We start from the raw sequence: 25417 nt of genomic DNA, 5'->3' as shown, positions 1-25417 counted from the left end.
GGGCACGGAGCTCTTGAGAGGGCAAGGGCTCATCTTCTGTTCCCACAGGCACCTGAGGTTTCATAGCCCAGTTGCCAACTGACTCTTAATTCACACATTCAGCTTACAGCCAGGTGTAACTCTTGCAGCCCCTCTGCTTCAGATCTCAGGGGAGCAGAAGCCAAAGGAGCTAGCTCCTTTGAGATTTTGACCCTTCCCACGTGGGAATCCCACAAAGAAAAGCATCACAGTGCCATCATTTACTCTGCAGCTCGTTTGCTGTGGAGTCTGTGAACCTTTGGCTGTGAGTCTTAAAAGCCCTGAGCACTCGGGCTGGGTGTGGGTGTTCAGCCACAGCCCCCTGCAGCTGCCCCTTCTATTCAAAACAGGCCGTGTGTGTCCTGCTGTCCCCTGCCCAGCCAGGCAAATGCCACATGGCCCGAGGTGGCACAAGCCACTGCTGACCAAATGTGGCTTTCCCAAGCATTGCCTCAAACGCCAGGTCTTTTGCAAGGCAGCAGCAGAGACTTTTAGCTCAAACCTTAAAGAGAAGCTGGGACAGGAAAGGAAGGCATGAGATGGAAAGAGATGGGGGACATGAGATAGGATGTGAGGGGATAACAGAAGAGGAAGGGATGGAATAGAATAATGGGCTGAAGGACAGGACAGGACAGAGAATGGGATGGGATGGGACAGGAGACGGGATGAGATAGGATGGGAAAGGTGCCCAGCCTTTGGGCTGCTCCTGGCCATCTCTCCCATGACCATGGGCCTTTGGCACAGGGGGGCTGTCACCTGGAATGGCTGCACTGGCAGGGAGTGGGGGCAGTGAGTGGGACAGGTGGGAAAAAGGGAACAGCCCTCACTCCCCCTCAATATTTGGGCAAGTTAAAAATTACTGAGCAGAGAAGGAGAGTAAGATCCGAAGGAGAAGGGTGACTCAGCTTGTCAAATGACTCTGGTGGCATCAGCCAGGCTTATTAGCATTTATATACAGAGGAAGCTTTCCTGCAATGAGGTGCTTCCTGCATGGCAGCATCTTTCCTCCTTCTCCTCTATGTCAAAAAGAAACTGATTCAGGGTTGGATTTTTTTCTGCATTAAACATTTTTTAAGAAAACATTTTACAGCTGGCTTTGCAAATCTTCCATCTCATCCTGGGCATGGAGGGTAAAGCCAAGACATGGCAATGCCCTGACCTGGGTGAGGAGCAGGAGGATTTGGAGCCTAGGATGCAGGCAGACCCCACTGCATTCCCAATTCTTCTCTTAGCTCTGCATCCTCCTGCTTTCCCTCCCCACGGCCAGGCAGGAATTCACTCCAGGCAAGAGAACAGCTCCAGGAGCATCTTCACAACCTTGCAAAATCACCAGCCATTAAAATAAGGAAAGCTGGGCTGAGCAGGGATGCTGCCTCCTGTAGCCAGCTCGAGCTCTGGGCATTGCTGGAGTGGCTCAGTGTAAAAATCTCTGCCAGGCAGTGTGGTTGTGCCAGACCCCTGGACTGAAGTGTGGATGTCCTTCAAGGTGGTGAGGGCTGCACTCAGCCAGGGCAGGCAGGTTGTGAGAGTTGCTGGCCCCAGCTCATGATGTCCAAGCAATTTGCTTTGCAGCTCCAGAGCCCACAGCTGCTAAATGCCCAAACGTGGGGAATCCAGGTGATCTCCAAAGAGCATCAGACTGTTTTAAAAATACTTTATTCTTTAGAAAATACAGCGTTCAGTACAGTGTGCTCTGCTCCTCCCAGCTTCAACCCCCTGACTCCGGCGAGGCAACATCTGGACATTCACTGCCACAGCTGGAAAGCAGAGGGCAGGTTTCACTGACCCCTTTGCCATCCTCTCAGGGAGGCAGGTGGCTCTTGAGCCCTCGCTGGTACCCAGCAGCAAGGTGCTCTCCCCCCAAGCCCCAGTGCAGCCCAAATCACAGTGCCAAGCTCGGACCGAGGAGCCGATGATGGCCCTTGGTGGCTGGGGACACCCCCAGGGGCACACAGGGGCTGTCATGCTCCCCCACACAAGGATTTGGAGTAGCCCATGTGATTATTGAGACATGGGGCTGCCCCAGCCCAGAGACCCAGCTGAGAACCTGGGGGTAAGGTAATGGTGAAGGCTGGGGAATGGAGATGGGGGACCAGGGCTCAGGAACCCCTCAGCTGCCTTCCTAAACAGGGATAGGGCTGAGTCAGGGCTGTAACAGCTCCTTCTGAGGGCAAAACCTTACTGGGGCAGTTCAAAAAGGGGATGCAAACATCACCCAAAGGCAGAGTCACCTTTCTCCAGGTCCAGGCTGAGCTCAGGACTCAGTGGGGAACTTCCACCTCCCGCTGCCTGGCTCTCTGCAGGGAGAAGCTCCCATCCCACAGGAAGCAAAGCCCACCCCACAGGGGGTCCTGCCCGCACCCTGAGGGGGTGCGGGATCGCTCCAGCCTGGGGCAGAGGGGCCGTGCACACCAAGAGTGGGACAGGGGAACAAAGTCTGGAGGCTGGGGGGGCAGGGAAAGAAGCATTTTCTCTTTTCAAACAGGAATCCCCAACCCCCTTCCCTTTGCATAGAGCAGCTTTCAGGTGAGTGTGTCCTTCAGTCACCCAGGGGACACTGAAAGCAGTGGCTGTGACCCTGAGGGGGGCAGGAGCAAGGCTGGGGACATGGCTCTGCTGCTCCCGTCCTCCCCCCGCAGCCCCGGGGCTCGCACAAGGACGGGAGGAAAAGAACCAGCGACAACCCTGAACCCTCCCCATCGCTCTGCCCCCGGGTGCAGCGAGCCATCCAGATGTTTAAAAAAGGAATGAAACAGGAAAAAAAAAAAAAAAAAAAAGGTAAAAAAACAAAAAAAGGCTGAGATGGAGGGAAAGATCCCCAGGTCAGCGGAGAGGAAGGCGGGACGCGCCGCAGGGATGGTGTCCGTTCACCGCCGGCCCCGCGGGATCTAACTGTCCTCGCCGTTCTCGCCTGGCCCCTTGATCAGCCGCTTCTGTCCCCGCTTGCCCACGGGGCCCTTGGGCTTGGCGAAGGCCTGCTTGAAGGCGTGCTGCTTGGGGTGCACCTCCTCGTACAGGAACTCCGCCGTCAGCTCCGCTCCGTCGTCGATCTCGATCTGCGCCCGGCAACGGGAAACGGGGGCTTAGCAGCTCCCTTGGGATTTGACACCCGCCTTTGGGGCACCCAACTGCCCCCAAGCCCATCAGAGGGGCTGGACCAAGGCTGCAGCACAGCCCCTTGGCAGTGTCCAGCTCCATCGCCTCTGGGGGGCTCACTCTCACCTTCTTGGCTATCTCCAAGCAAAACTCCTGCTCCACAGTGTCCAGCAACCGGCTCTTGCAGCTGGAGTAGAGCATGCGCTCCTTGATGCTGCACTTGTACCCGGGCATGGAGTAGATAAAGACTGCAAAAACAGAGCAGGGCTTGTGGCACTGCCCGGGCCCATGGCCAGGGAGCACCGGCTGCATCCCACCCTGCTCACGGCTTTTCCAGCCCAGAGTCCCAGATAACATCCTGCAAGAGAGGGTGAGCCATCCCATCCATCACCCCTCCCAAATCTCCCCTGGGACTCCTGCAACACCAGAGGGAACCAAACCACCCACCACCAAGAGCTCTGGGGCAGCACCCAGAGACCTGCCCTGCACATGGCACCAAAGGGTTTGCCAGCACCCACTGCAGGAGGGAACTGACTCAAGGCTCCATCCCTATCCCCATCCCTGCTTGCTCCCCATGCAACCAATGGTCCAGGGAAAACGGGGATTGGCACAGGCTCAAACTGGCCTTTCCCCGTGCTGAGGCTCTCACCAACAGACTCCAGGTAATCTCCCTCGTGTGAGTGCTTGTACAGGAAGAAGTGGTAGCGAGCAGAGTCCTGGGGGATCCTCTTGGGCAGGTCAGTGATCTCTGTGGGGCTCGTGTGCACCAGGTCGATGGTCTCCCGCTCCAGATCCAGCTTCTGATGGACAGAGGGGACAGGGAGCAGATGGGAGTGAGAGACAGCAGCAGGATGTGGGGAGTGGGGCACAGAGAAGCCATGTGAGGGACCTACCAGCTGGATGTAGTTGATTTTCTTCTGCTTGAGAGCCTGGATGGCCTGCTGGGCATCCAGCTGCAGGGGGAAGGCCAGGCCCTGCAGCGTCTGGTGCTTGCTCTCCACGCTGATCTCCGTCTTCACCTGGGGATGGAGACCACCTCGAGCGTCAGGGCACAGTGGCAAAGGGTGGGGAAGGGAGGAACAGGAAAAACAGCTGGTTCTGCAGCTAAAGGCTTCTCATCCAAGGAGGTGTCTGACACCTGTCCCACAGGGATCACAGCATTAAACCACTGAGAGTCAGCCAGGCTCAGGATGGTGGTGCTTGACACCATCCCACCTCTCCAGGACATCACCCGGCCCCAGCCATGCACCCCCACACCTCCTGCTTCCCTCTCAGCAAAGACCAGCTCCAAACCAGTGTTTCCCAGTGAATCCCTGGCAGGGATGCTGTGACCAGCACCGACACGTGTCCTCTCCGATCATCTCCAACTGCAGCCTGGGTGACAGGGAAAGGCCTGAAATCACAGCACTCAGCTGGACACCCCCACCCCTCAGTGGGTTTGACTGCAGCAGACAGACATCCCCTCCAACGCTGGAACTGGGGATTGGAGATCCACAGCTCAGAAAGATCCCAGCCACTGTTTTCCCCACAACCCCTACACGGCAGACACTGCCAGCCATATCCCGAGCACACCCCCTAGGCCAGGAGAACAAACCCCACTTCAAAGAGGGGAGAGAAAGAGATTGCAGAGACATCAAATCGCTCCAGGTGCCTCCATCCAGCCACAGCAGGGGTCCCTGATGGGGCCTGGAGGAGAAGGGCACACACGGCAGGCACACCATACCTCCTCGGGGTCGGGGTACTCTACCAGCGATGGGCAGCAGCAACAGCCCCCCACCATCTGCCACAGAATACAGGGAGACGGTGTCACCCCGATGGCAGAGGAGCCCCTCCCACCTCAAGACCCCCTCCCAAGGAAACACTCCAGCAACAGCATCCCAGGTACTCTGCACTGAGCGTGGGTCCCTTTCCTTTGCGATCGGTTTTGGGGATTTTGGAGGGAGTCCAACCTTTATGGGTTTTTTTTCTTTCTTCATTTCCCTCCCCCGATAGAGAAAAGGAAGAGAAGTCAAGGCATGCCAAGAGAAACACAAGAGCTTGAGCTGACATCTCAAAACCACTCGGCAGCACCAAAGTGGGTCTCATTAAGGCTGCCCTTTGTAACAGCAGCCCCACGCAGCACCCACACCCTGGGGAGATGATGGAGCCAGATGCCCGGAGCAGAGCATGCAGGAAAACACTGCCAGGAGAAGGAAAAACCGGGCATCAAGCGGGCAGAGCAGCCTACCATCTCAGTGCTCGAGTCTTGGGAGCAGGAATCCTGCGAGCGTGGGGAGAGGAGACACACTGTCAATGGTGCACGGAGCTCGTGTGAGAGCAGAAGGGAGGGGGACACACGGGTGTGCCAGGAGGAGGGAGCTGCACCACCTCTGCTGGAGCACAGGGAAGGCTGATCCAGCAATGTGGGCAGGGAGAGCAGCAAAAAATGACACAGGAGATGCCAGTGCTGGGGAGGAGCGGGAGGGAGAGCCAGGGCAGCCCTGAGCCTGGGCATGCAGGGTCTCCACCAACATCCCTGTGCAGAGCCCATCCCTGCCCCATCTCCTCCTGGCTCCCCAGTCAGGGTGGCCCCAATGCAGGGTCTGGAGGAGTTCCAGCACTTGCAGCAACAGCTTTTGGGCTATCCTCCACTAAGGAGCATATATGGAATGTTTATGAGGAAAAAAATGCCCAGGCCTCTATCCATGCCAAGCATCCTGGAGGGTGAGCAGGGTGTTGATGTGCAGCTCTCAGGAAAGGGAAATAATTGCTCAGGTGGGCACCAAGTCCAGCTGACCTCCAGCTCTGCTGTCCTGCCATCCCCCAGGGTGCTGTGGCACCAGCAAGGGCCTGAGGGCAAGCACCCAGGGATTCAGGACACACACAAGTTCACCTGGTCCCACCCTGTGGAGAGGTGCAGCACAAGGACATTACCACTGCCAACACCTCCAGAACCACAGGTTTCTGTTCCATAAATGCAAGAAGACCAGCCGAGTTACAGTGGGACCTTAGAGACCTTAGCTCTGACACAAAGCATGCTGAAGTCCAAAAACACCAGGAGATGGAAATTTGTCCCAGCAACATCAACTCCCCCATATACCTCTGCATTTTCTACTCCTTCCCTTTTCAGAAACATTAAAAACTGGCTGCCTGAGCACTCCCCAGGGCACAGCCTGGGAGCAGTGCCTGGGACAGCTGAGCATGTGCTGCATCCCAGCCTCCCAACCTTGCCAGCAGCAGGCTTGCCTGGGAGGTTATTTTATCTCCTTTTCTTTAGGTTAGATTTTCTCCTCCTCTTTCCTCCCTCCTGGCGTGGTGCTGACCCTGCCTGAGGAGCATTTCTCTGTCTTATGGCAAATCCCTCATGGGAGGGTTCTGGTGAAGCACCACCACCACTGCGGGGCAGCTGTGAAGGACACCCCCTTACTCACTGCAATGGCACCCCCACCTTTGTTTCTTTTCAATTCTCCTGCCTCCTCCCCCAGCTCCAAGGCTGCCTTCCTCTGCCCCATGGGCCTGCCAATGGGATATGCCCAGCTCCCCCTCCACCCATATTTCTGAACCTGCAACACTTCTACAAAGGCTCCCAAGGCGTGGGTGTTGAGCTCAATGCCAAATTCAAAGCTGTTTCTTAGCCCACGGTCTGCTGACAACTATCAGCTCAGTAAAGCTGGCATTTTCCAGCTATTAAAAACATGTATATATATATATAGCAGGTGGCAAATTTCCATGAGCTCCCACCCAGCTATCAAAAAGAGGGTTAGCTCACGACATCACCTCTGTCCATCCAATCCTCAAACCCCAGCCTAACAGCTGCTTTGCCAAAGGCTGGGCAGCTCCCCGGGGGATGTGCAAACCTGAGTCCCTCCTTGCTCGGTGTCAAAGGCCACTCTGCTGGCCCTGAAGCTGCTGCCCTGCAGCCCTCACCTGCCCTTCTCTTCCCATCCCCTCTCCACACTCTTCTGGTGGCTGGGGAGGACCCCAGGCAGCTTCTGCCTGCCCACAAACACAGCCACGTGTGGGGTGAAGGCTGCAAGTCTGGCCAGTGTCTTGGAAGGTTGTGAGTCAGCAGAGTGGGAGGGGAGGCAGTGGGGCCCAGCAGCAGCTCCAGGCAAGTGGCACAGCAAAGCACTTGTGGGCTGGTGGCTTTTAAATAAACCATGTCCCTTGTGCCTCTCCTGAAATCCTAATGGATTGGTTGAACACAAGGGGATGCACAGGGTCTTGGACCCTGCAGGGGCCTGGGCAGACCCACAGAAGTGCTGAGGTCAGGGCTTACCCCAGGGCCAATTCCCAGGCCAGTGCTGGTCCTCACCACTCGTTCCCACACACTGGATCTGCTCCTCCAAACTCAACAGTCACGTGCAAGCACACTCCAGGCCCCAGAGCCTGTGCACAAGGGACCCTGCAAGCTGCAAGCAATGAACAAAGCTGGAAGCATCACTGTACCAAGCTGTAACACCAACACAGAGACCCCTTAGCACACCCAGCACTTGGCTGCTTCCCACCTTTAAATCCACAGGCAAAACTATATTCATCTTCATCTCTTTCTTAATGTCAGTGACTCCACCCTGTGGCCCAGGCTGACACAGGGGACCATGTACCCTTAAAATAACCCCCAACAAACCAGACACCAGCAGCACCTCTATCCAGGAGCTGCATCTCACAAAGGCAAGGCTGGGAGGGAAGGAGAATGAGGCAGATCAATGAGCATCACAAGCACCACTTACCTGGGCCATACAGCCCTGTAAGACACTGCCCAGCAGCCCCCCAAAACTACTTAATCCTGCAACACAGGCCAGATAAGGTGATGGCAGATCACAGAATCAGCTGAGTCAAAAGGGACTCTCAAGAATCATCAAGTCCAGGTGTCCCAAGGTGCCAAAGAAACCACACAGTCACCATCAGCACCTCTCTCTTCTCCAAACATGGGCATCTCCTTGGATCCTCTAGAATAAATTCTGCCCAGGCCCTCCAGGCTGGCAGCTGGCATAACTCCCCTAAGACCCACCTGGAGACCACCCCTTGGTGGCATCTCCCAAATGTCCCTCACCTTTGCCACCTGCAGACCTGCTTTGGCAGGTGGAAATCACCCCCAGACCTGCTTGGACAGGTAGAAACTTCCTGCCTCATCTGTGCTGTTAATTAATGCCATGAGGCTGATTGGCTTCACATCTCCCACACATCCTGATCCATCCATGAGAGGCACAGCCCCAGCACAGACAGAAGAGAGGGATGCTCCTCTAGAGAGGAAAGCTCTCCATGTATCTAAGGGAAATTCCCCCATCCCAAAACAAAGCACTGCTTCCAAGTGGTCTCCCCACACAGTGAGCACACCTCCTTTTCTGTCTCAGCGTGCCACAGCACCACAGAGCTGTGAAAGGCCAGCAGGGAACAACGGGCACACAGCCTTGTGTGCCCCCAGCCCTACCCTGTGCCACTTCCACATCCTTTCCAGCACATAAGCCCCCAACTACAGGCTAAGATCTGTATTTCTTGGGACAGCATCCCTCGTATTTATAGACATAAAGGAAGTGTATGGGAGAGGAGGCTGCTGCAGTCCAAAGATAGGCCTGAGTATCTTCAAACTCAGCTCTTGCTTTTCCTCCAATACCCACAGGTTAGAGACTTGCTTTCAGCCCCAAACCATCTTCTGACTATCAGTAAAGCACAGTCCTGAGCTCATGTCCAAGCAAGGGGGAAAAAAGGAGTAATATAAATTCCTCTTTATGCTACCAATTTGACTGTGAGGGTGCTCATCCACCTTGAGAAGGACAGAAACATATTAAACAGCAGAGAGCAAAGTAAAAATGAGCCATCCCTTTCAGCTGAATGCTCACTCCCTGCATCCTTCATCCCTTTGTGCCCAGAGGGCCTCAGGCTCCTCTCCCAGGGCTGTCGGACACCCAGCCCTGCTGGACAGCCACCTCTGCTGGACAGCCAGCCCTGCTGGACACCCAGCCCTGCTGGACAGCCACCTCTGCTGGACAGCCAGCCCTGCTGGACACCCAGCCCTGCTGGACAGCCACCTCTGCTGGACAGCCAGCCCTGCTGGACAGCCAGCCCTGCTGGACAGCCACCTCTGCTGGACAGCCACCTCTGCTGGACAGCCAGCCCTGCTGGACAGCCACCTCTGCTGGACAGCCACCTCTGCTGGACAGCCACCTCTGCTGGACAGCCAGCCCTGCTGGACAGCCACCTCTGCTGGACAGCCAGCCCTGCTGGACAGCCAGCCCTGCTGGACAGCCACCTCTGCTGGACAGCCAGCCCTGCTGGACAGCCAGCCCTGCTGGACAGCCAGCCCTGCTGCACACCCACCTCGTTGATGCGGATCTGCTGGAGCTCCTGCTCGGCTGCGGTCAGCGGGGCGGGGGCAGAGCAGGAGGACACGTGCTTCTGGTAACCACTCAGGGACACGTCCTCCTGCAGACAGAGGCACAGGGCAAGTGTCACAAGTGTCACGGGTGGTCATCGCTGCAGGGCTGGGTGTGCCCCCAGCCTTGAGCTGAGTCTGAGCAACCCAGAGAGCCTCGGGCTCCCTCCTGACCGGGAGGACCAACCTGAAGGCTCTCAGATTCCTCCATGCAAATCCCACACTCCATTTGTCTGTTCTGACCACCCTGCCCCTCCCCAGTCACCCATGGCTGTGGCAGTGGGCTCCTCTGGCTGTTTCATGAGCATGGAAGTGAGAGGGAAAGGCAGAGCCCATAGCCCAGGAGCAGCAGAGGGACCTTGGAGAAGAGCAGGAATGCTCCCTGGCTTCCACCAGTACCAGAGGCCCCAGCAGGACTGATGTCCAGGAGGCCCTGGCTGTGCAGCTCCCTCTGCCCATGGAACAGGAGGAGAAACCTCCATGCAAGGCAGCGGATAACCCTGGCGTGGAGGCAGCTCCTGCTGCTGGAGTGACACTGCCACCACCTGGCACTTCTGCCATTCAGTGTGCAGCTCCACATCTTGCAGCCTCCCTCCCACCTCTTCCACGCTCTCTGTCACAGACCACAGCCATGCAGGCAGGAGAAAGCCACGCAGGGAGCGGTGTGGAGGACCAACACCCTGCTGTCCCCTCAGCAGACACCAGCATCCCACATCCACCACCCCCACACTGAGCTCCAGGCAGGCTCTGAAGCTCAGGGTCAGACCTAAAGGCTGCCCAGGACCCACCACAGTACCTTCACTGTGCCAAACATCTCGTCCTTTATGTGCCCCCCGCCAAACTCCTTCTTCACAGTGGCTCTGGTGGCAGCGTACAGCATCTTCAGCCGGACCTGCCAGGACAGGGGTGGCAGTGCTGTCACACAGGGGCACCAGAGAGGGGCCCAGAGGTCACAGCCACCACCCGCCCCCCCACAGGCTCCACACACCTCAGCCTCTCCTGGGAGCACCCACTGAGTTTCTAGCTCAGTCTGATTTTTAATGGCAGCATCCCTAGGTAGGGATCAGCTGGGAAAACCCACCAGCACTATTTCTAGGGCTGCAGCCTTGCCAAGAGCTGCCCACAATCCAACAGTTTATTTCATGCTTTGATTTCCAGCCCCTGAGCTCCAGAGCACCATTTCCCACCAGCACTTGAGTGAGAGGAGGCACAAATACCACAGACCCACTTAAAAGTGACTTTTGCCTTTGGCACTTCTATTGCATCATTCTGCACAATGCAGGGAAGAGCTTTGGCAAGTGCTCCTGGGCACACTGTGCTTCTGCAGTAAGAGCCTCTGTGGTTTGTTGAAAGATGTATGTATTTAAAATATGTATGATTCTATATACACGTGTATATGTACATGTACACATGCACAAATATGCACATGCATATAAAATTACATCTATATCACCTGTATACTTATCTTTATATATGTGGCCAGTGCATGTATTAATGTGGCAGTAAATCTATCTAGCTTATAGATTACAATAAATATATAACAAATAAATACATAGGAATATATACACACACATATACATATATATACACAGACAAATATGTATATAGAAGACAAGCACATGTGTTAATACATCAGTAAACTTCAGCTGATGTGCTCAACACGATGGCATCTTCCAAGATGTACCACTGATAATCCTCTAAACCTGCTTCCCATCCAACCAGCCCTTTTGTGTCATGCTCCAGCAGCTGATTTTGGAGCAAGGCCTGCAGAAGGGCTGGCAGCCACTCTGCATCAGCCTCCAGCAGAGCAGGGCCAGGGAGGCAAAACAGTGTCAGTGCCAGCTCTTCCCAGCAATGGCCAGAGCCATGGTGGGATGTGTCCATCCTGGCCTCATGGTCCACACCACTCCCCCCTCTACATCCCAGCTCCTCCACCTCCTCACCTAGCACTGAAATGGGACAGAGACACAGTCCCAGTCTATCTCTTTGTGTCTTAAAAAATTCCCCATCCCCACAGCAGTCTCCATTTCTCAACCACGAGCAGGGTGTGAACGCTCCTCCTCAGCCCCAGGGCAAAGTCCCCTTGGCCAGCCCCTCCTCCCCCCTGCACCTCCCCCGGCGTGTCCCTGTCCCCAGGCTGGGTGCCAGGGCCTGCAGCTCACCGGGGAGCTGTCGGGGGACCAGGAGATGAAGAGCCACTCGTAGCCCTGGGCGTTCTGGCTGTCCAGGCGGTACAGGACGTAGCAGGGCTGCTGCTCGTCCAGCAAGGGCAGCACCAAGGTGTCATAGTCAGCATCCCAGCGCCGGGACAGCTCTTTGTGGGCTCCCAGCACGAGCTGCTCTGCAAGGAGAACACAGCAAAGTTGGTGTTAGACCAAAGCAAGCTTCATCTTGCAGGACCAGGTGGCGGCTCACTAAGGGTTCATTGCAGCTCCAGCACCAGCAATGCTGCTGTGCTGCAAAAGAACAAATTATGACCTCGAATTACATGCAGGAGTGCACATTCCCACCAGGAGAGACCATGGGGCTGTGGCTGCTGTGGAGGGCTGGTTTTCTGCCAGCCTCCTGTCAACCATCTCTTCCCCTCCTCTTTCCCACCTCCACTGTGGACCTGGGAAATGCTTCCTATAAATCCCTAGTGCTAGGTGAGATTCTTAAGATCTCATGTTTAAACCAGTTTTTATCAAAGAAAACACTAGAACACTCACTGTGAGCAAGTCTGAGGCTTGGTTTTCTGAACAGACATGTCCTGGCAGCTACAAAATCCCTGAGATTCCCTTTTCCAAAGAATTTCCATGGGACATTCACACTGAACTAAAATGGAGCCATCATTACCATAATTTTTGCCTCACCAGCAAAGTCTCTCTGGTGACCACCTGTGACTTCCTTCCATTCTGCTCCCTCCAGCTCTGCAGTCCCCACCCATCGCTCCTCGCCCACAGGGGAACACAAGACCTCCCCCATCCCACCTGGACAAGCCCTAGGGTCACTAGAACACCTCACCAGGGACACAGAGAACCACCAACATTTTGGGTGCTGAGAAAAGTAATGGTCTCAGCAAAATCCAGGATGATGGGCCAAAGCTGCTCTCACTGGGTCCCCTGTAACCTCACAGGGGTCAAAATCAGAGCTGATACCCAAAGCCCATGTCTGTGGGCAGCAGGGATGTCCCACAGTCCCCAGCCTGGAGGGGGACCACGCTGCCAGGAGAGGCTCAGCCTCTGGAAGCAACACACCTCAAGGTATTATTTTCAGCTGCTACGCAAATGGCAGTGGGACTGGGAGCCCTGTGAGCTGGGCACTGCTCAGCTGGGATTTAAACACTGGTGCAGGCATCCTACAGACATGAATCCACACCCTGGCAAGGATCAAGCCAAGCTTTGGGATGGCTGGGTGGAAAAGTGGTGGTGCTGGGGATACCAGTGTAGGTTGCTGGAAAACAGCCTGTATTTTTACTTCATTTGTAGATGCAGAAAGGTCTGGGGGGAGCTTACAGGACTCAGAACAAGATGTAGGAAATTCTGGGGGTGCCAAAGCAAAATGTTTTGGGGCCTTTGGCAATTAGCACTTGAGGGCATGCTTGGCCAGGCACATGCCCTGCCAGGACCTCTGCCCACAGCCCCGCTGCCCACTGGGAGCCAGGGAGCCCCTTGGCTGGGGCACAACCCTCTCCCTCCCAACCCATTCAGCTCAGCAGCTCCAAATCTCACAGTGGGAAAGCTTTTAAGGAAAATAATTGAGGAATGAAGGGTTTGGGAGGAATTACTCACCCCTTCTTCCCACCCAGGCAGGACATCCCCTATGACAGAGCGTAGCCCTCCCCTGCCCTGGCACCTGCCACCACTACTCAATCCAGTTATTTGTGCATGGGTGGCACCAGATTCTGGTTCAGTAGCAAGGACAGCAGAGAACAAGGTGCTTGTAATACTTTACCTTTTGCAAAACTAGCTGTTTGGAGAAAGGGAAGCATAAAAACCTCAATGTACTCCTAAAATAAACACAAAGCTCTGTGAATGGATTTGTGCATTACAAAGAAGAAACTGCAGGAATTTCGCGGGGCCAAACCCACTGGCAGCTCGAGGGTATCTCTGTCTGCAAAACAAACCAACACCTCAGGCACAAAGCAATCAGTGCTGAGTCACCCCAGGCTATTCCCGGGCTGTGACTCAGCCCGACCCCAGCCGGGCTGCTGTGAGCTGGCAGCCTTCAACTTTCCCCTGAGCTCTTTGCAGTTCTGCTCAATCCATGCAGGGACAAATTTTCTTCCTTGGGAAGTGTCAGAAAGGGGAAACTCAGAGCAGACGCCCTTCAGCAGAGTTACACAGCACTGGCTGTATCAGGCTCTGTTTGTCCCAGGAGCTGCTGCTGGAAAAGCAGAGCTGGGAGCGTGTCTGGCCCTCGAGGTGCCCGCAGCTCTCCCTGCCTTGCCCTGAAATGCCTCTACAAGGCAGCCCTGCCTGCAGCTCTGGTGGGCACCAATCTGCAAAACTCAGTGCACACCATCACCTGTGAGTAAAGAAATGCATTCAACAGGGAAGTCCACAAAGCCAATCTTGTCCCAAATCCTGCTGACAGTGAGGAGCAGAGCATCATCTAAAAACATGCTGGAGCATAAGCTGCTCTCATGCCAGGAAACTGCTGCTGAGTCTTGGTGCACATCCTGCTCCCCTACTCCCTCCTCCATCCAATCTCAGCTCTTCCCAGTAGCTCTCCAAAGGCAAAACAACCTCTCAAATTGCTCCCAAAGGGTCACTCAGCCACAGTGGTGGTCTTGGAGATGCCCAGACACAGAGCATCTGCCATAAGGCTCCTTGCACCATCTTCCTCTCCTTCTACTCATTTGTCTGCTCCAAAATGCCCCAAGACAAATTCTCCACAGGGCAAAAGGTGCTGCAAGCCATCCAGCAGAGAGGGAGGCTCCTCTCCCAATCCTCTGTCCAGGCAGGGCAGCTGGCATGTCCTCCCCAGGCAGTTCTGGACAACTCCCTTCCAGGGTGAGCATCTTTCTGTCTGGCTGTGACATCTACCTGGCCACTCTTAGTGCCCAAGGGTCCTTCTCTGCTGAGTACCAGCAGGCTGATGTCCCCTGTGTGACAGCAGAGTGGTGGCCCTGCTGCTGACAGATAAAAAAATCCCTTTCAGCCACAGCAGAGATGGTGGGAAATGTTTTCCATTGGTGATAAAAAGTCTTCCTTGCTGGCATCAGCAGCCACAACCCAAAACCAGCAGCACAAGCCCTAAGCATCCCAAGTCCAGGCTCAGGGACAGGCATGGCTTATCCTAACACAAACCTGATTCCCACTTCTGAAAAGCAAAAGAAACTGAGAATATAAAATTGTTGTCAAAGACACTCCAAAGAAACAATGTGGATGTTTCATCCCCCAACAATGGGGACCTTGCCAAGGACAAAGCCACCACTGCTGAGCCCTGCTGCACTTCCACTGATGTGTCCCATGCACTTCCAGTCACGCTGCTCTTCTGAACAGGACGTTGTGGCCTCTCCAGAGGTCAGGTGGGCTCCTTATGACCACAGGCTCCTAACAACCACATCCACCTCGGTGTTTGCACTGGTGGCCCACCCAGGGGAGGTGGTGACAGCAGCTTGGCAGGGCAGTAATGTCCCTGCTGCTGCCGTGAGAAACAAGTCATTCATATGCAATTGTATGAGGCTGAGGTGATGGAAAACCTACACCAGGGCAGCTCCCTGCCTGCTGGGACATTCAATCAGTGCTCAGCTCTGCTCACTTGCTTGACAGATGCAGAGGCCACCCAAAGGACCCATTCCATGGGACAAACAGGGGCAAGGTTGGTGCCAGCCTGTATCCTGGGCTAGGGGCAGCCCATGGGATGGGATGGCTCTCAGAGTGTGGAATTCCTCACAGGATGGCACTGCAGCCCTGTGCTGGGCCTGGAGCCACAGAGCACCCCCCTGCCCCGAGCATCTCCTTGCCAGCTGTGGGATGACACATCCCAGGAAGAAGATGCCTGTGCATCACCCCCAGCAAGGGTCCCAGGGTCCCTGCAGCAGCCTGTCACAGAGATCCCATAATAAAATATGACACAGCAGCAGCAAAAGCCCCCACAGAGCACCGATCCCAGGCTGGTATTGCTCTGCTGGCAAAGTCACTGCTCCCCACTGGAGCTGGCCTGGGGCTCCAAGAGCTGCTCACCAGCACACCCAAAGTTTGGGCTTGTATTTCAGGTCTGGGTTGCCACATGCCCAGAAGCCCCAGGAGCATTTTCCTTGAGGTTTACAAAAACACAAGCTGGCACCGCAGTGGTGAAGAAGAAAGGAGGAGAGGAAACAGGGAACAGACAGAGAACAGAGTGTAAATCAAAGCACTTAAAAATGGGACTTACCGTCCTCAATGATGACCTTGATGAGCCGAACTGAACCATTTCGGGCTTTGGCAAAAAAGTCCCTTAATTCTGTGGTGGCTGAAAGAACCAAAAACATCGTGATCAGATTTAACAATCAAAGTAGGTGCTGGGTTGCTCAGTGACTGACCAGAAAGGGGACCAACTTGGCAGGATTTAAAGCTTAAAAAAAATTTAATTAAATCTCTGGTGCCAAAAAAAAATTATAATAAAAAATAACAATAACACATAATCCAAAAAGCTGGGAGAGAAGTGCCGCGTCTCCCTGAGGCGTCAGAGTTAAATAGCAGCTGGGAGCACATGTGATCCAGAGAACCTGATACTTGGCCTGGGTGAACATAATCACCCAAATTTAGACGATGGCTTGGCCAGTGCAGGCAGGGAGAGCTCAAGTGACAAGTTGATTCGCTTCACAGAGCAGCAGGCTTGTCACAGCCAGGGTGGCTGGAGGATGTCCTGGCAGGCTCTGATGTCCTGGGCTTGTGATACACGGCAGGATGCTGCTCCCGAGAGGCTGGGAACCAGCACAACTCCAAACTGGAGATGCTGGTTTGAAGCTGAGCCCGTGGGGAAGGGAAAGGTAACAGCCCCAGGGTTTTGCTCTGAAGCTGGCAGGGCTTGGATTGCAGAAGGCTTTTGGGAAGCATTTTGGGGAGCATTCCTCCTCCCCCCGCTCCCTGAGCACCAGGCAACAGCAACCAATCTTCAGCATCCTACCAGGAGGCAGCTGGAGGCACTGGATAGTGCACTGGATGGAGGCTTCATCTGCCCACCCTGGAAGCATCATTGGCACAGAGCTCCCCGTGCCACCCGGGACACACTCCATGTGAAGGCAAAGCCCAGGAGATGTGGCTCCGAGGGGCCAACCCCCCAACAAGGATCATCTCCTGGCCTGGCTCCCCCTAAAGCCACCCAAGCCTTTCCTGGATGCAGCCATGCAGCAAAGGGAGCCCTGTGATTTCAAAAGCTGCTGCTCTTGTTAGAAGTACTCAAGAAACTGGTGTTGCAAAGATTAGAGACCTGGGCAGATGCCCCTAAGCCCACACCAGGATCTGTGCTTGGAATCTCCATCAGCAGCCCCTCCATTCCCGGTGCTTTGCTGTGCCAGCAGCAGGAAGGAACCCGGAGCCCGAGAGCATCCACAGCTAAGGCACGTGGCAGGAGAAGCCATCCCTTCAAGAGCCATTTCCAGTCCCTGCAGCCCCTTCAGCACTGGGTACCACCCTTGGCACAGCCCCAGGAGGAGCCTCGATGGTACCCGGCACCGCACAAGGGACCCGAGTGGCCACCGACTGTCACTGAGCGGGGCCCTCAGTCCCTGGAGGCAGACCCTGGGCTGGGGCACTGCCAAAGCTCCCCCAGCCCTGAGGGAGGGGGAATCCCTGGGGAGCTCCCAGGAAACTCCTGCCTGTCCCCCACCAGTGACACCTCTGCGATGCATCTGCTCCACCGGCCCAAAGCCTGCCCTGATCAGAGGGCTGCGTGGCTTCTCCCACGGAGAGAAGAGGCACACACGAGGAAGAGCTGCAGGCTGGCTCCCTGCAGGCAGCAGCTCCCACACAAACCCAGAGATGCCATCCTGACAGGACCCTGCAGGAATGGGCACAGAGACACTCCAGCAAAGGCGTGTCACTCCTTAATGGCATTTCAGGGGACAAACAGAAGGTTTGCTGGTGTAATCCCACCACAAGCATGCTCCCTCCAATGGCATCAGGGCCTGTAGCTCTCCCAGTTCCCAGAGCAGACATTCACCTTCTCCCAGTGCCAGCTGGGAGCTCAGCCCACTCCTGCTGTGCCCAACCAAGGATACGCCGATATTTTTAGACCGTTTCCCTGTTGAGAGTGGCTGTTTCCTTCTGGCAGCATCTTTGGTTATTGCACACGTACAAGGCAGAAGAGGAAGAGAAAAAGACATTTTATACACCCAGGAAACCTCATGCAGGAGACAAAACTCTTAATAAGCTTCAGGTTTCACCAATTCCTATTACACTTCAAAACTGTGAGAGAATAACATCGCTCTTGGATGTTTCTACAGCATCAACTTCAGGGAAGAAATAGGAATGTTCTGCAGCACTAACCAGCTTGCAAATCCCTCCAGTCTGACCCCATCCTTCCCAGAACCCAAAGGCAGGTGGGGGGTCTGGAAAATCAGGAGTCTGGGCAAATGCAACCCTGTAGCCCTCTTGGAAATGCTAGGAGTGCCCTGAAGATCGACAGCCGGGATGACTGGCAGCTGAGGGGCTGACAGTGACAGCCAAGCACTGGGCTCTGTGCAGGTACCGAGGGGTTGAAGGAGGTGAGGAAGAGCCTGGATGCTGCCAGAGAAGCCGAGCGCACCACAGGAAATGCCTCTTCCAAGGAGGGAGACTATTTCTAGAGGAGACAGCAGCAAAGCTTTCAAAAAAAAACCTCAGAGGGGGCTTGCAAGATTTAATTTTTCTGATTTTTTTTTTAAAGCAATTTTCATTTACATAAAAACCAGAGTGTCTCCAATGTCCCCTTCTGCTTCTCACAATGCAGAGCCAAGAGCCAGTGAGGAGGGAGAGGAATAAACCAGGGAAGGTTTGAGCACGAGCTCAGCACTGCTTCATTACGGCATGATTACCACTTAATTGGCACAGCAGACTTGACGAGATGGCTTGCGTGCCTGAAATATTAATAGAGAAGTCCACAGTCAGCTCTGGAGGAAGAGCTGGAGGAGACCTCACCCTGGAGATGGTGCCTCATGGCATCCCCTGCCAGGAAGTCTCCAGGATACAACTCAAGAGCTGAAAAACCCATGTGTGAGGAAAACCATAAAAACCAAGGGAGAGGGAGGAGCAACAGGGCAGAGGACTGAAAGGGACCCACACATCCAACTCACCCTCTAGACAAGGGTTCCTGGAAAACCCTGGAACAAATAATCCAGAAACAAATCCAAGCTGGGCTACAGCCCGTGTGGATCTGCTGAGGCCAAGATGCATGAGATCCCTCATGCTTCTTCCAGCAGAGCCAGAGACCTGTGGGCTTCAGGGGTCTCAGGCCAGTTTCTAAGTGTCTCAAAGTGTCAGCTGCCAGCTTGGGAACGTGGGGGTGGTGAACCTCCATGGCACAGACACAAAACCACATGGGTAACTCACTCAGGGAGGATCAGAGGTGGGATCGAGCAAGGTGTCCTGGGCACCTGTGGTGGGTGCAGCTTTATCCACATTTCCATGAACACTTCTGGCAGCTGCAATAGTGCTTCCTGCAGCTGTTAGGTGGGAAGCTAGAAGAGATGCAAGTGTGCACTCGAGAAAAATTCAGCGTTCTCTCAGGAGACTGGAGAAATAGGCTGGGAAAAAAAGAAATAGGATGAAACTCAATCGGAAGCAAATATCCATAACTGGAGAAAGGACCAGACCGGGCAGGGTCCAGCAGCTCCAGAGGAGAAAGGTGGGTCACAAGCTGAGTCCAGGTTAGTCACTTCACACTGCTGCAGGCAAGTCATTTGTGAAGGCACGAACAAGAGCATGACCATGTTATCTGGTGCTGACAAGGCTGCAGGCACAGCACAAACAGCACACCCAGGCTCAGCATCGTGCAAGGAGCAAGGCACAGCACACACAGCACCTGTGCCAGAGGGCACAGCGTGCAGGAGCTGCAGCTGGTCAGCTCAGGGAAGAAAAGAAAAATCACGAACAGCTTGTACTGCTTTTCCAACCAGGAACATCAAGACCCACCTTGGAGTTTGGGAAATCTCATGTTGAGGGTGCCCAAACCCTGGGAAGGACACCATGCCTCTATCCCTGCCCTGGAAAATGGAGGTTGCTGCTGGGGGTGTTGCTGCTTTGAGGCAGCGTGAGCCCAGCACCATCTGAGGAACCTTCTGGCCTTTCTACAAGGCAGCCCAGCCCTGCTGTCGACCCTCATGGCAGACCTGGTGAGCACACACACCCCAGCCCAAAATCGCCTCCAGCCACTGAGTCCTGCAGCACCTCCCTCTCCCACCTGTTTGTAGGCTGCAGATGAGTTGTCCCCTGTTCACAAACAGCCTGCACTTAGAAGCCTGATAACTGCAGGTCCCAGGTCCCCTTGTCCCACACAGCCTCCCAGCCCAGTGGCACCTGCCACCCATTTGGGATGGAGGGCTGAGCAGAGCCAGCTGATGACAGCAGGACACCCAGGCTGGGCAGCTCACGGCGTGGCAGGGAGGTGATGGTTGGCCAGCAGTGGCCTTCAGGTGGCCCTGATGCCACAGGCAAACTGCCAGAGGAGAACTGGAGCTGGTGGGAGGAGGGCAGGACAGTGCCTGCCCTCTGGCAGCACTGACCAAAAGGTGCAGAGCAAAGCCTGAATTCGCCCAGCTGAGGGAGCAGCAGGGCAGCCAGACCCTTGCACCTCCTGACAGACACGCTGCTGGCAGCCAGAGGATGCCCTGTGCTGGGATGTGCCCTGGATCAGTCCCCAGGAGATTTCCGTGCCGGGCTTGAAGCATCGTTCTTGTTTAAGCTGCTGAACAATGGTGCTTGCAGGTACCAGATGAGCCTTTTTCTGCTGTTTACAGCCCCAGTGAGCTTCTCTGAGCAGAACGGGGCAGCAAGGAGCCCGGAGGGAGAGGGAGGCAGTGATGGCAGCCGTAGCCACAGCAACGGCCACTCTCTCCCTGGGGATGCCCGGGTGCCCGCGGAGCCACCGGCGCAATCCCCGGGAAGCACCACGGGACGGGGATGGAGGCGACAGCCGGGGATGGAGGCGACAGCCGGGGATGGAGGCGACAGCCGCAGCGTCTCCCCCGCGCGTCCCCTCCTCCGGCCTCTCGCCCACTTGCTGGGGCAGCAGCACGTTTTTGCTTGTTTGACCCCTCCCCATGGCCCCCACGCAGCGCCCAGATCAATAATACATGCTCCCTGAAACAGATGCCTCTCTCAATACATCAAGTCACCTTGCCCTCCCGACGGGAAACCCGAGCCTCCGGCCATCAATCTTTCATTCCCTGGACATAATCTTCAACTCGATGCGACTGCAAGCGGCTGCTTCCCTTTCACTGTCCGGGGTACAGCGTGCCTGGGATGCAGCAGGGAAACTCAGCCAAAAATCCAGCCACAAACTCAGGCAAAACTTGTCCAAGTTCCAGGGATTCTTGGCCAGACAGAAGTCAAGATGGTGATGAATAAAACATGGTTATACCTGCATTACCCACACTTTCCCTGCCCAGACAGCCCTGCCCAGCTCCTGGTCTGGGCATCCAGGAAAGGATACAACAGCAACAGGCACAAAATAGCTTTTGCTGCTGCTAAAATTCCTTCTTTTCAGTCTATCCCAGTGTAACTCCTTTACGCAGTGCCTGCTCAACTCACTTGCTGCAGAGAGCTTTTCTGCCAATGGACACGGTTGGCCAGTTTAAGCAGTAAGAGGATTTTATTTCTCACCATGGAATAAATAAATATGTCCTTGCAGGGAATCTTTTCTGAGGAAAAAAGCTACAGATGTCAGAAGAAAACAGAAAGAAGGGAGTGGGGCAGGGTGAAAAGGGAGCAAGAGAGGAGACAAGCAAAGCTTTTCTCCCAATTTTCTGTGGGGCTAGATTGTATTCCTGCAGGATTTCACATGGACAGCTCCTGGTCGCTAGTGCAAATCCTGCCCAGAGACTTTGAGCCACCTGCCTGACACCAGACATTTGCTTTTCAACACCTGATTTTCCACGTGTGCGCAGGACCTGTCTTGTCTGCACGCTGTACTCCTCCCTTCCCTTGCTCCAGGGTAGGCAGCTCTCACCCTGCAGGCAGCATCAGCTGGATCCTGGGGCAGAGTGGTGGTGCAGCACACATGGTCCTTCCTTGCCTGCAGAAGCTGCTGGTTGCTGTTCCTTTTCTCTGCCCAGTAAAGCAGCAGAGCACTGGTTTGTGCACTGGAGGGGGCAGGCACCCAGGGACAGACCCTGGCCACGATCTCCCTGCATTTAGTCTCTCACTGCATGCTTTCCAAAGGATTTCCTCTATCCCACCACTGCTTCACTCCAAGGGGTTTGACATCTCATTTATCTGGTCTTCCACAGGTGCTGCTGCTCTGGCCATCCTGACGTGCCCTCCACTTGGATATGGGCCATACATCCAGGGGGCATCAACCTCCAAGGTGGCCCCAGAAAAGAGACTGGGTCTGGCTCCTCAAAAATATCCTTGCAGCGGCCCAGTGCCCTCTGTTCCCCATGGATAAAAGGGACCATGAACCAGCCATCCCTTCTCCTTCTCCTCCTTTGCTGATGGCACCTTGTGACATATTTTTGGTTAGGGGGTGCCTCCAGCATTCCAAAGGTGCCCCCCAAATTTGTGCATCCAGGTGCCTCAGGAGCCAGTGCTGCCTCCCAGCACAGCCAGAGGAGAGGGGCTAATGAAGTGCTGGATGGGCAGAGAAGGTCCTGTTTTCTTCTCACTAGAGAGACAGGAAGCTGCCTGCTTTCCACTAAGACTTTTTGCAGACCCAGCAGCTCCTGCTCTTTTTTTACCCATCTGACAGCAATCCTGCCCATGTGCATCATGGTTATGCTTCTCCTGAAGCAAACATCCACTCCTACCAGAGGCATTCCCAAAGCAAAATCCTGGGGCGAAGTGGCAGCTCAGCTGTGGATGGGAGCAAAGGTCCTCCCCTATCCCCAGATCTTACCACCTCCCCCAGAAAGAGCAGGTACCAAACTCTATTTTTGGGTTGAAGAAACAAAATGCATTTGATTTCTCTAGTTTCTAGATGAAAAAATACCCTCTAAGAGACTTTTTCTCTCTACACAGTGGTTTTGAAAGAGATCCCAGAAGCAACTGAAAGCACATGACCTCCCACCAGCATCAAAGCCCGGGTTCAGCATCGCCTTCCCAAGGTTCTAAGCTCAGGCAGCAAATGCTGTTCCAATCTAATGCCATTCAGAGCAAAACAGGAACTGCAAAAACACTCAATGAATCCTCCCAGCTGTAGCTAAAAAGCAGGTTTCCAGCCCCAGGAAGCCCACAGCACCCTTTGAGAGCTTCCAACCGCCTCCCCAGCCTGGCAGTCTCCATGGCAGCCTGGTTTTCTTGCCAGCACCTTCAAGAGAGCTGCCTGAGATACCTAAAAAAATAATAATTACCCTCTTGCCCCTGCATGAAAGGCTCAGGCCTGATTGCACTCCCTGATCCCCCAGCTCTCACTGTCAGAGCTTCCCCTCCTCCTGTTTCTCTCCAAAAGCTGGGATGACGTGGGAGTATCTCCCACAGGGGCTGCTCTGGGGGTTCCCCACCACCACGTCACCCTGCCTCACACAGATCTAGCACCGTGTCAAGCAAAATCCCTTGCCAGCTTGTCTGCAACCTCCCCTGAGCCAGCTGCGGAATCTGATCATAATTCCCCTGGGAGCAGATGTCTTCCTGAAAATACAGGAGAAATGGGAGTGAAGAAACAGAAAATGCTGGGTGCACACAAAGAAAACAAGGCCCCAGAAACCAGGAAGAAGTGAATAATCCCTCCTCCTAGCAAACAAGAGACCTCAGTGCCTCAGCAGAGGGGATGAAAGTAGCAGTGGGATTGCTGTTCCTCATTCGATATGGAATCTGCTCTTTGCTGAGCAAACAGAATAATTCAATCACCCTGACGGGGTGGGGCAGACTGAAATATCCCAAATCCACCTCGGGGGGGGGGGTTCCCTTAAAGCCTGGAGCACCCCAGTTGTGCATCACAGGTGTTGGAGGGGCAGATTTGCATGCAGAGAGGAAACAGCAGCTTCCCGGAAGAGAGACGGCGCAACAGGGCACGGAGAGAGAACCCAGAGATGTCCAAGATGCTGCGACAGCGAGGCCACCCAACGCAAGCTATTTTCCATAACCACAGGGAGGATTTTACACCGCCCCCAGCCCAGGAATCTGCTGCCAGGACAGTCATCAGGTCCATCCCCACCCTGCACCGCTGCAGCTCCTTGGGGGAAGTCGAGTCCCTTCCCCTTTCCCGCTGACAGGGCACGTCACGTCCTACGGGCAACGGTGCCGCACGGTGACTCCCAGCACTGGGCACAGCTTGCCAAGCAGTGGGCAACCAAGGTCAGCGAAGGTCAGTGCTCTCAGAGAGAGCCAAGCTGGCACATCTCCCTCCCTGGTAGCTGCAGGGTGCCAGGAAGGACAGCACCAGCAGCACAGGAGCAGCCGGGCATGGCCAGAGAGCAACAGGCAGCAGCCTCCGGGGGCACACAGTGCAGCAGGCCCTGCCTGCCCAAACCCCATGGACAGCTCTGCAGAGCAGGGCCAGCACACCCAGAGCTCAGGTGGGTGCAGGGGTCCATCCTGCTCACTTTTAACTTTTTAAATTATTGTTATATTTTTACAAAACAAGGAAGATTTAATTAGAGCATATGCTTCAGGATCTCAGCTTAAGCCAGAAGCAATGAACCTGAACCCAAACGCCATCAATGAGCACCAGCTCTCCTGAGCAAAAGCAGGAGAAACATCTAAGCATCATCGCTGGCCACTTCTCAGCTACAGCCCCTCCAGAAGCAACTGGAGGGGAGGGATGTTCTCGACCATGCTGAAGGAACAAGGATGCTCTTGCCATGAAGGACCAGCCGACACAAATTCCCTCCCCGGCACAAAGGTGCTGACCAGAGGGAGCTGTGAGGCCAACGTCCCAGCTCCCTCCCGGGACACGCTGCGGGCTGGATTCACACCCGAGCGCACAGAGCAGGGCTCCAGGGGCAGCTGCTCTCACATCCCTGCTCGCATATTGATTTGGTTACATAAATTATGCAGCACCTCTACTCCTGATTAATATTGCTAATTGAGCTGGCAAGGCGAGGGGCAGGAGGGAAATACCGTGAGGACACACAGTCAGTCATGCACCAAGCACACCGAGAAATGCAGAAGCCGCCGTGTCGGGTGCTGGCTGGGTCCTGTGGGGAGCGGGCGGAGAAATCGGGAAGCAGGAATTCACTCGGGCTCTCCGCAGCTCCCCTGGGCTGGGGAGCAGCTGGGGCCGAGCATCCCCGTAGGCAAGGGAGCGGTGGCCGGGGCTGCGGCCGGGCAGACGAGCGTGACACATCTGTCCGAGCACGTCGCGGCGGGTGCTGAGCATCAGCCCAGACAAAGGATGCGGGAGAGCCCCGCACCGGCGGCACCCCGGGGCCGAACCCCCTCCCGCACCTCCTCTCGGCACCCAAACGCTCCGAGCCTCGGTGTCCCCCTCCCCCGCTAATCGCAGGAAACCTGCCGGCTCTTTCGGGAAGCTTCATCTTATCGCCCCCATCGCCGCCGCTGTCGCGACACCGCCCGCAGTTCGCCGCGGCGGGGCCGGGGATGCGCGGGGCGCGGCCCCGGGGGTGCCGGTGGCGGGGGGCGCGGCGGGGCAGCCCGGCCCGGGGCGGGGGCCGAGTGGCGGGGGCAGCCCCCGGGATGGGGCGGGGGGACACGAGCGCTCGGCGGGCGCCGCTCACCGTGGATGCCGGTCTGGTGAGTCATGGCTCCGCTCGGCTCCGCTCCGCTCGGCTCCGCTCCGCCGCGTCCCGGGCAGGAAACGGCTGGGCAGGCAGCACCGCCCGTTCCGGAGCGCGGGGCCGCTCCTCGCCGCGCCGCCCCGGGGCGGGACCGCGGCCGAGCCGGGAGGAGC

At 55.6% G+C, this 25417-nt stretch overlaps 1 protein-coding gene across 1 annotated transcript; it reads right to left on the bottom strand.

Moving 5' to 3' along the window:
• Positions 1-1657: 1657 nt before the first annotated feature.
• On the bottom strand, positions 1658-25335 carry TWF2 (twinfilin actin binding protein 2). The gene is made up of 9 exons (XM_053989627.1): positions 25245-25335; positions 15827-15904; positions 11629-11807; positions 10263-10358; positions 9412-9516; positions 4008-4133; positions 3764-3914; positions 3241-3362; positions 1658-3074 (listed from the first exon to the last, which is right to left on the bottom strand). The coding sequence occupies exons 1-9, from the start codon at positions 25267-25269 to the stop codon at positions 2907-2909; spliced, it is 1050 nt and encodes a 349-aa protein (XP_053845602.1). The 5' UTR covers positions 25270-25335; the 3' UTR covers positions 1658-2906.
• Between the last annotated feature and the right edge of the window lie 82 nt (positions 25336-25417).

The sequence above is a fragment of the Vidua macroura genome, chromosome 13 (assembly GCF_024509145.1).
Source record: "Vidua macroura isolate BioBank_ID:100142 chromosome 13, ASM2450914v1, whole genome shotgun sequence".
NCBI lineage: Eukaryota > Metazoa > Chordata > Aves > Passeriformes > Viduidae > Vidua > Vidua macroura.
Note: the sequence above shows the minus strand (reverse complement) of the source record. Positions and strands in the feature narration are given on the sequence as shown.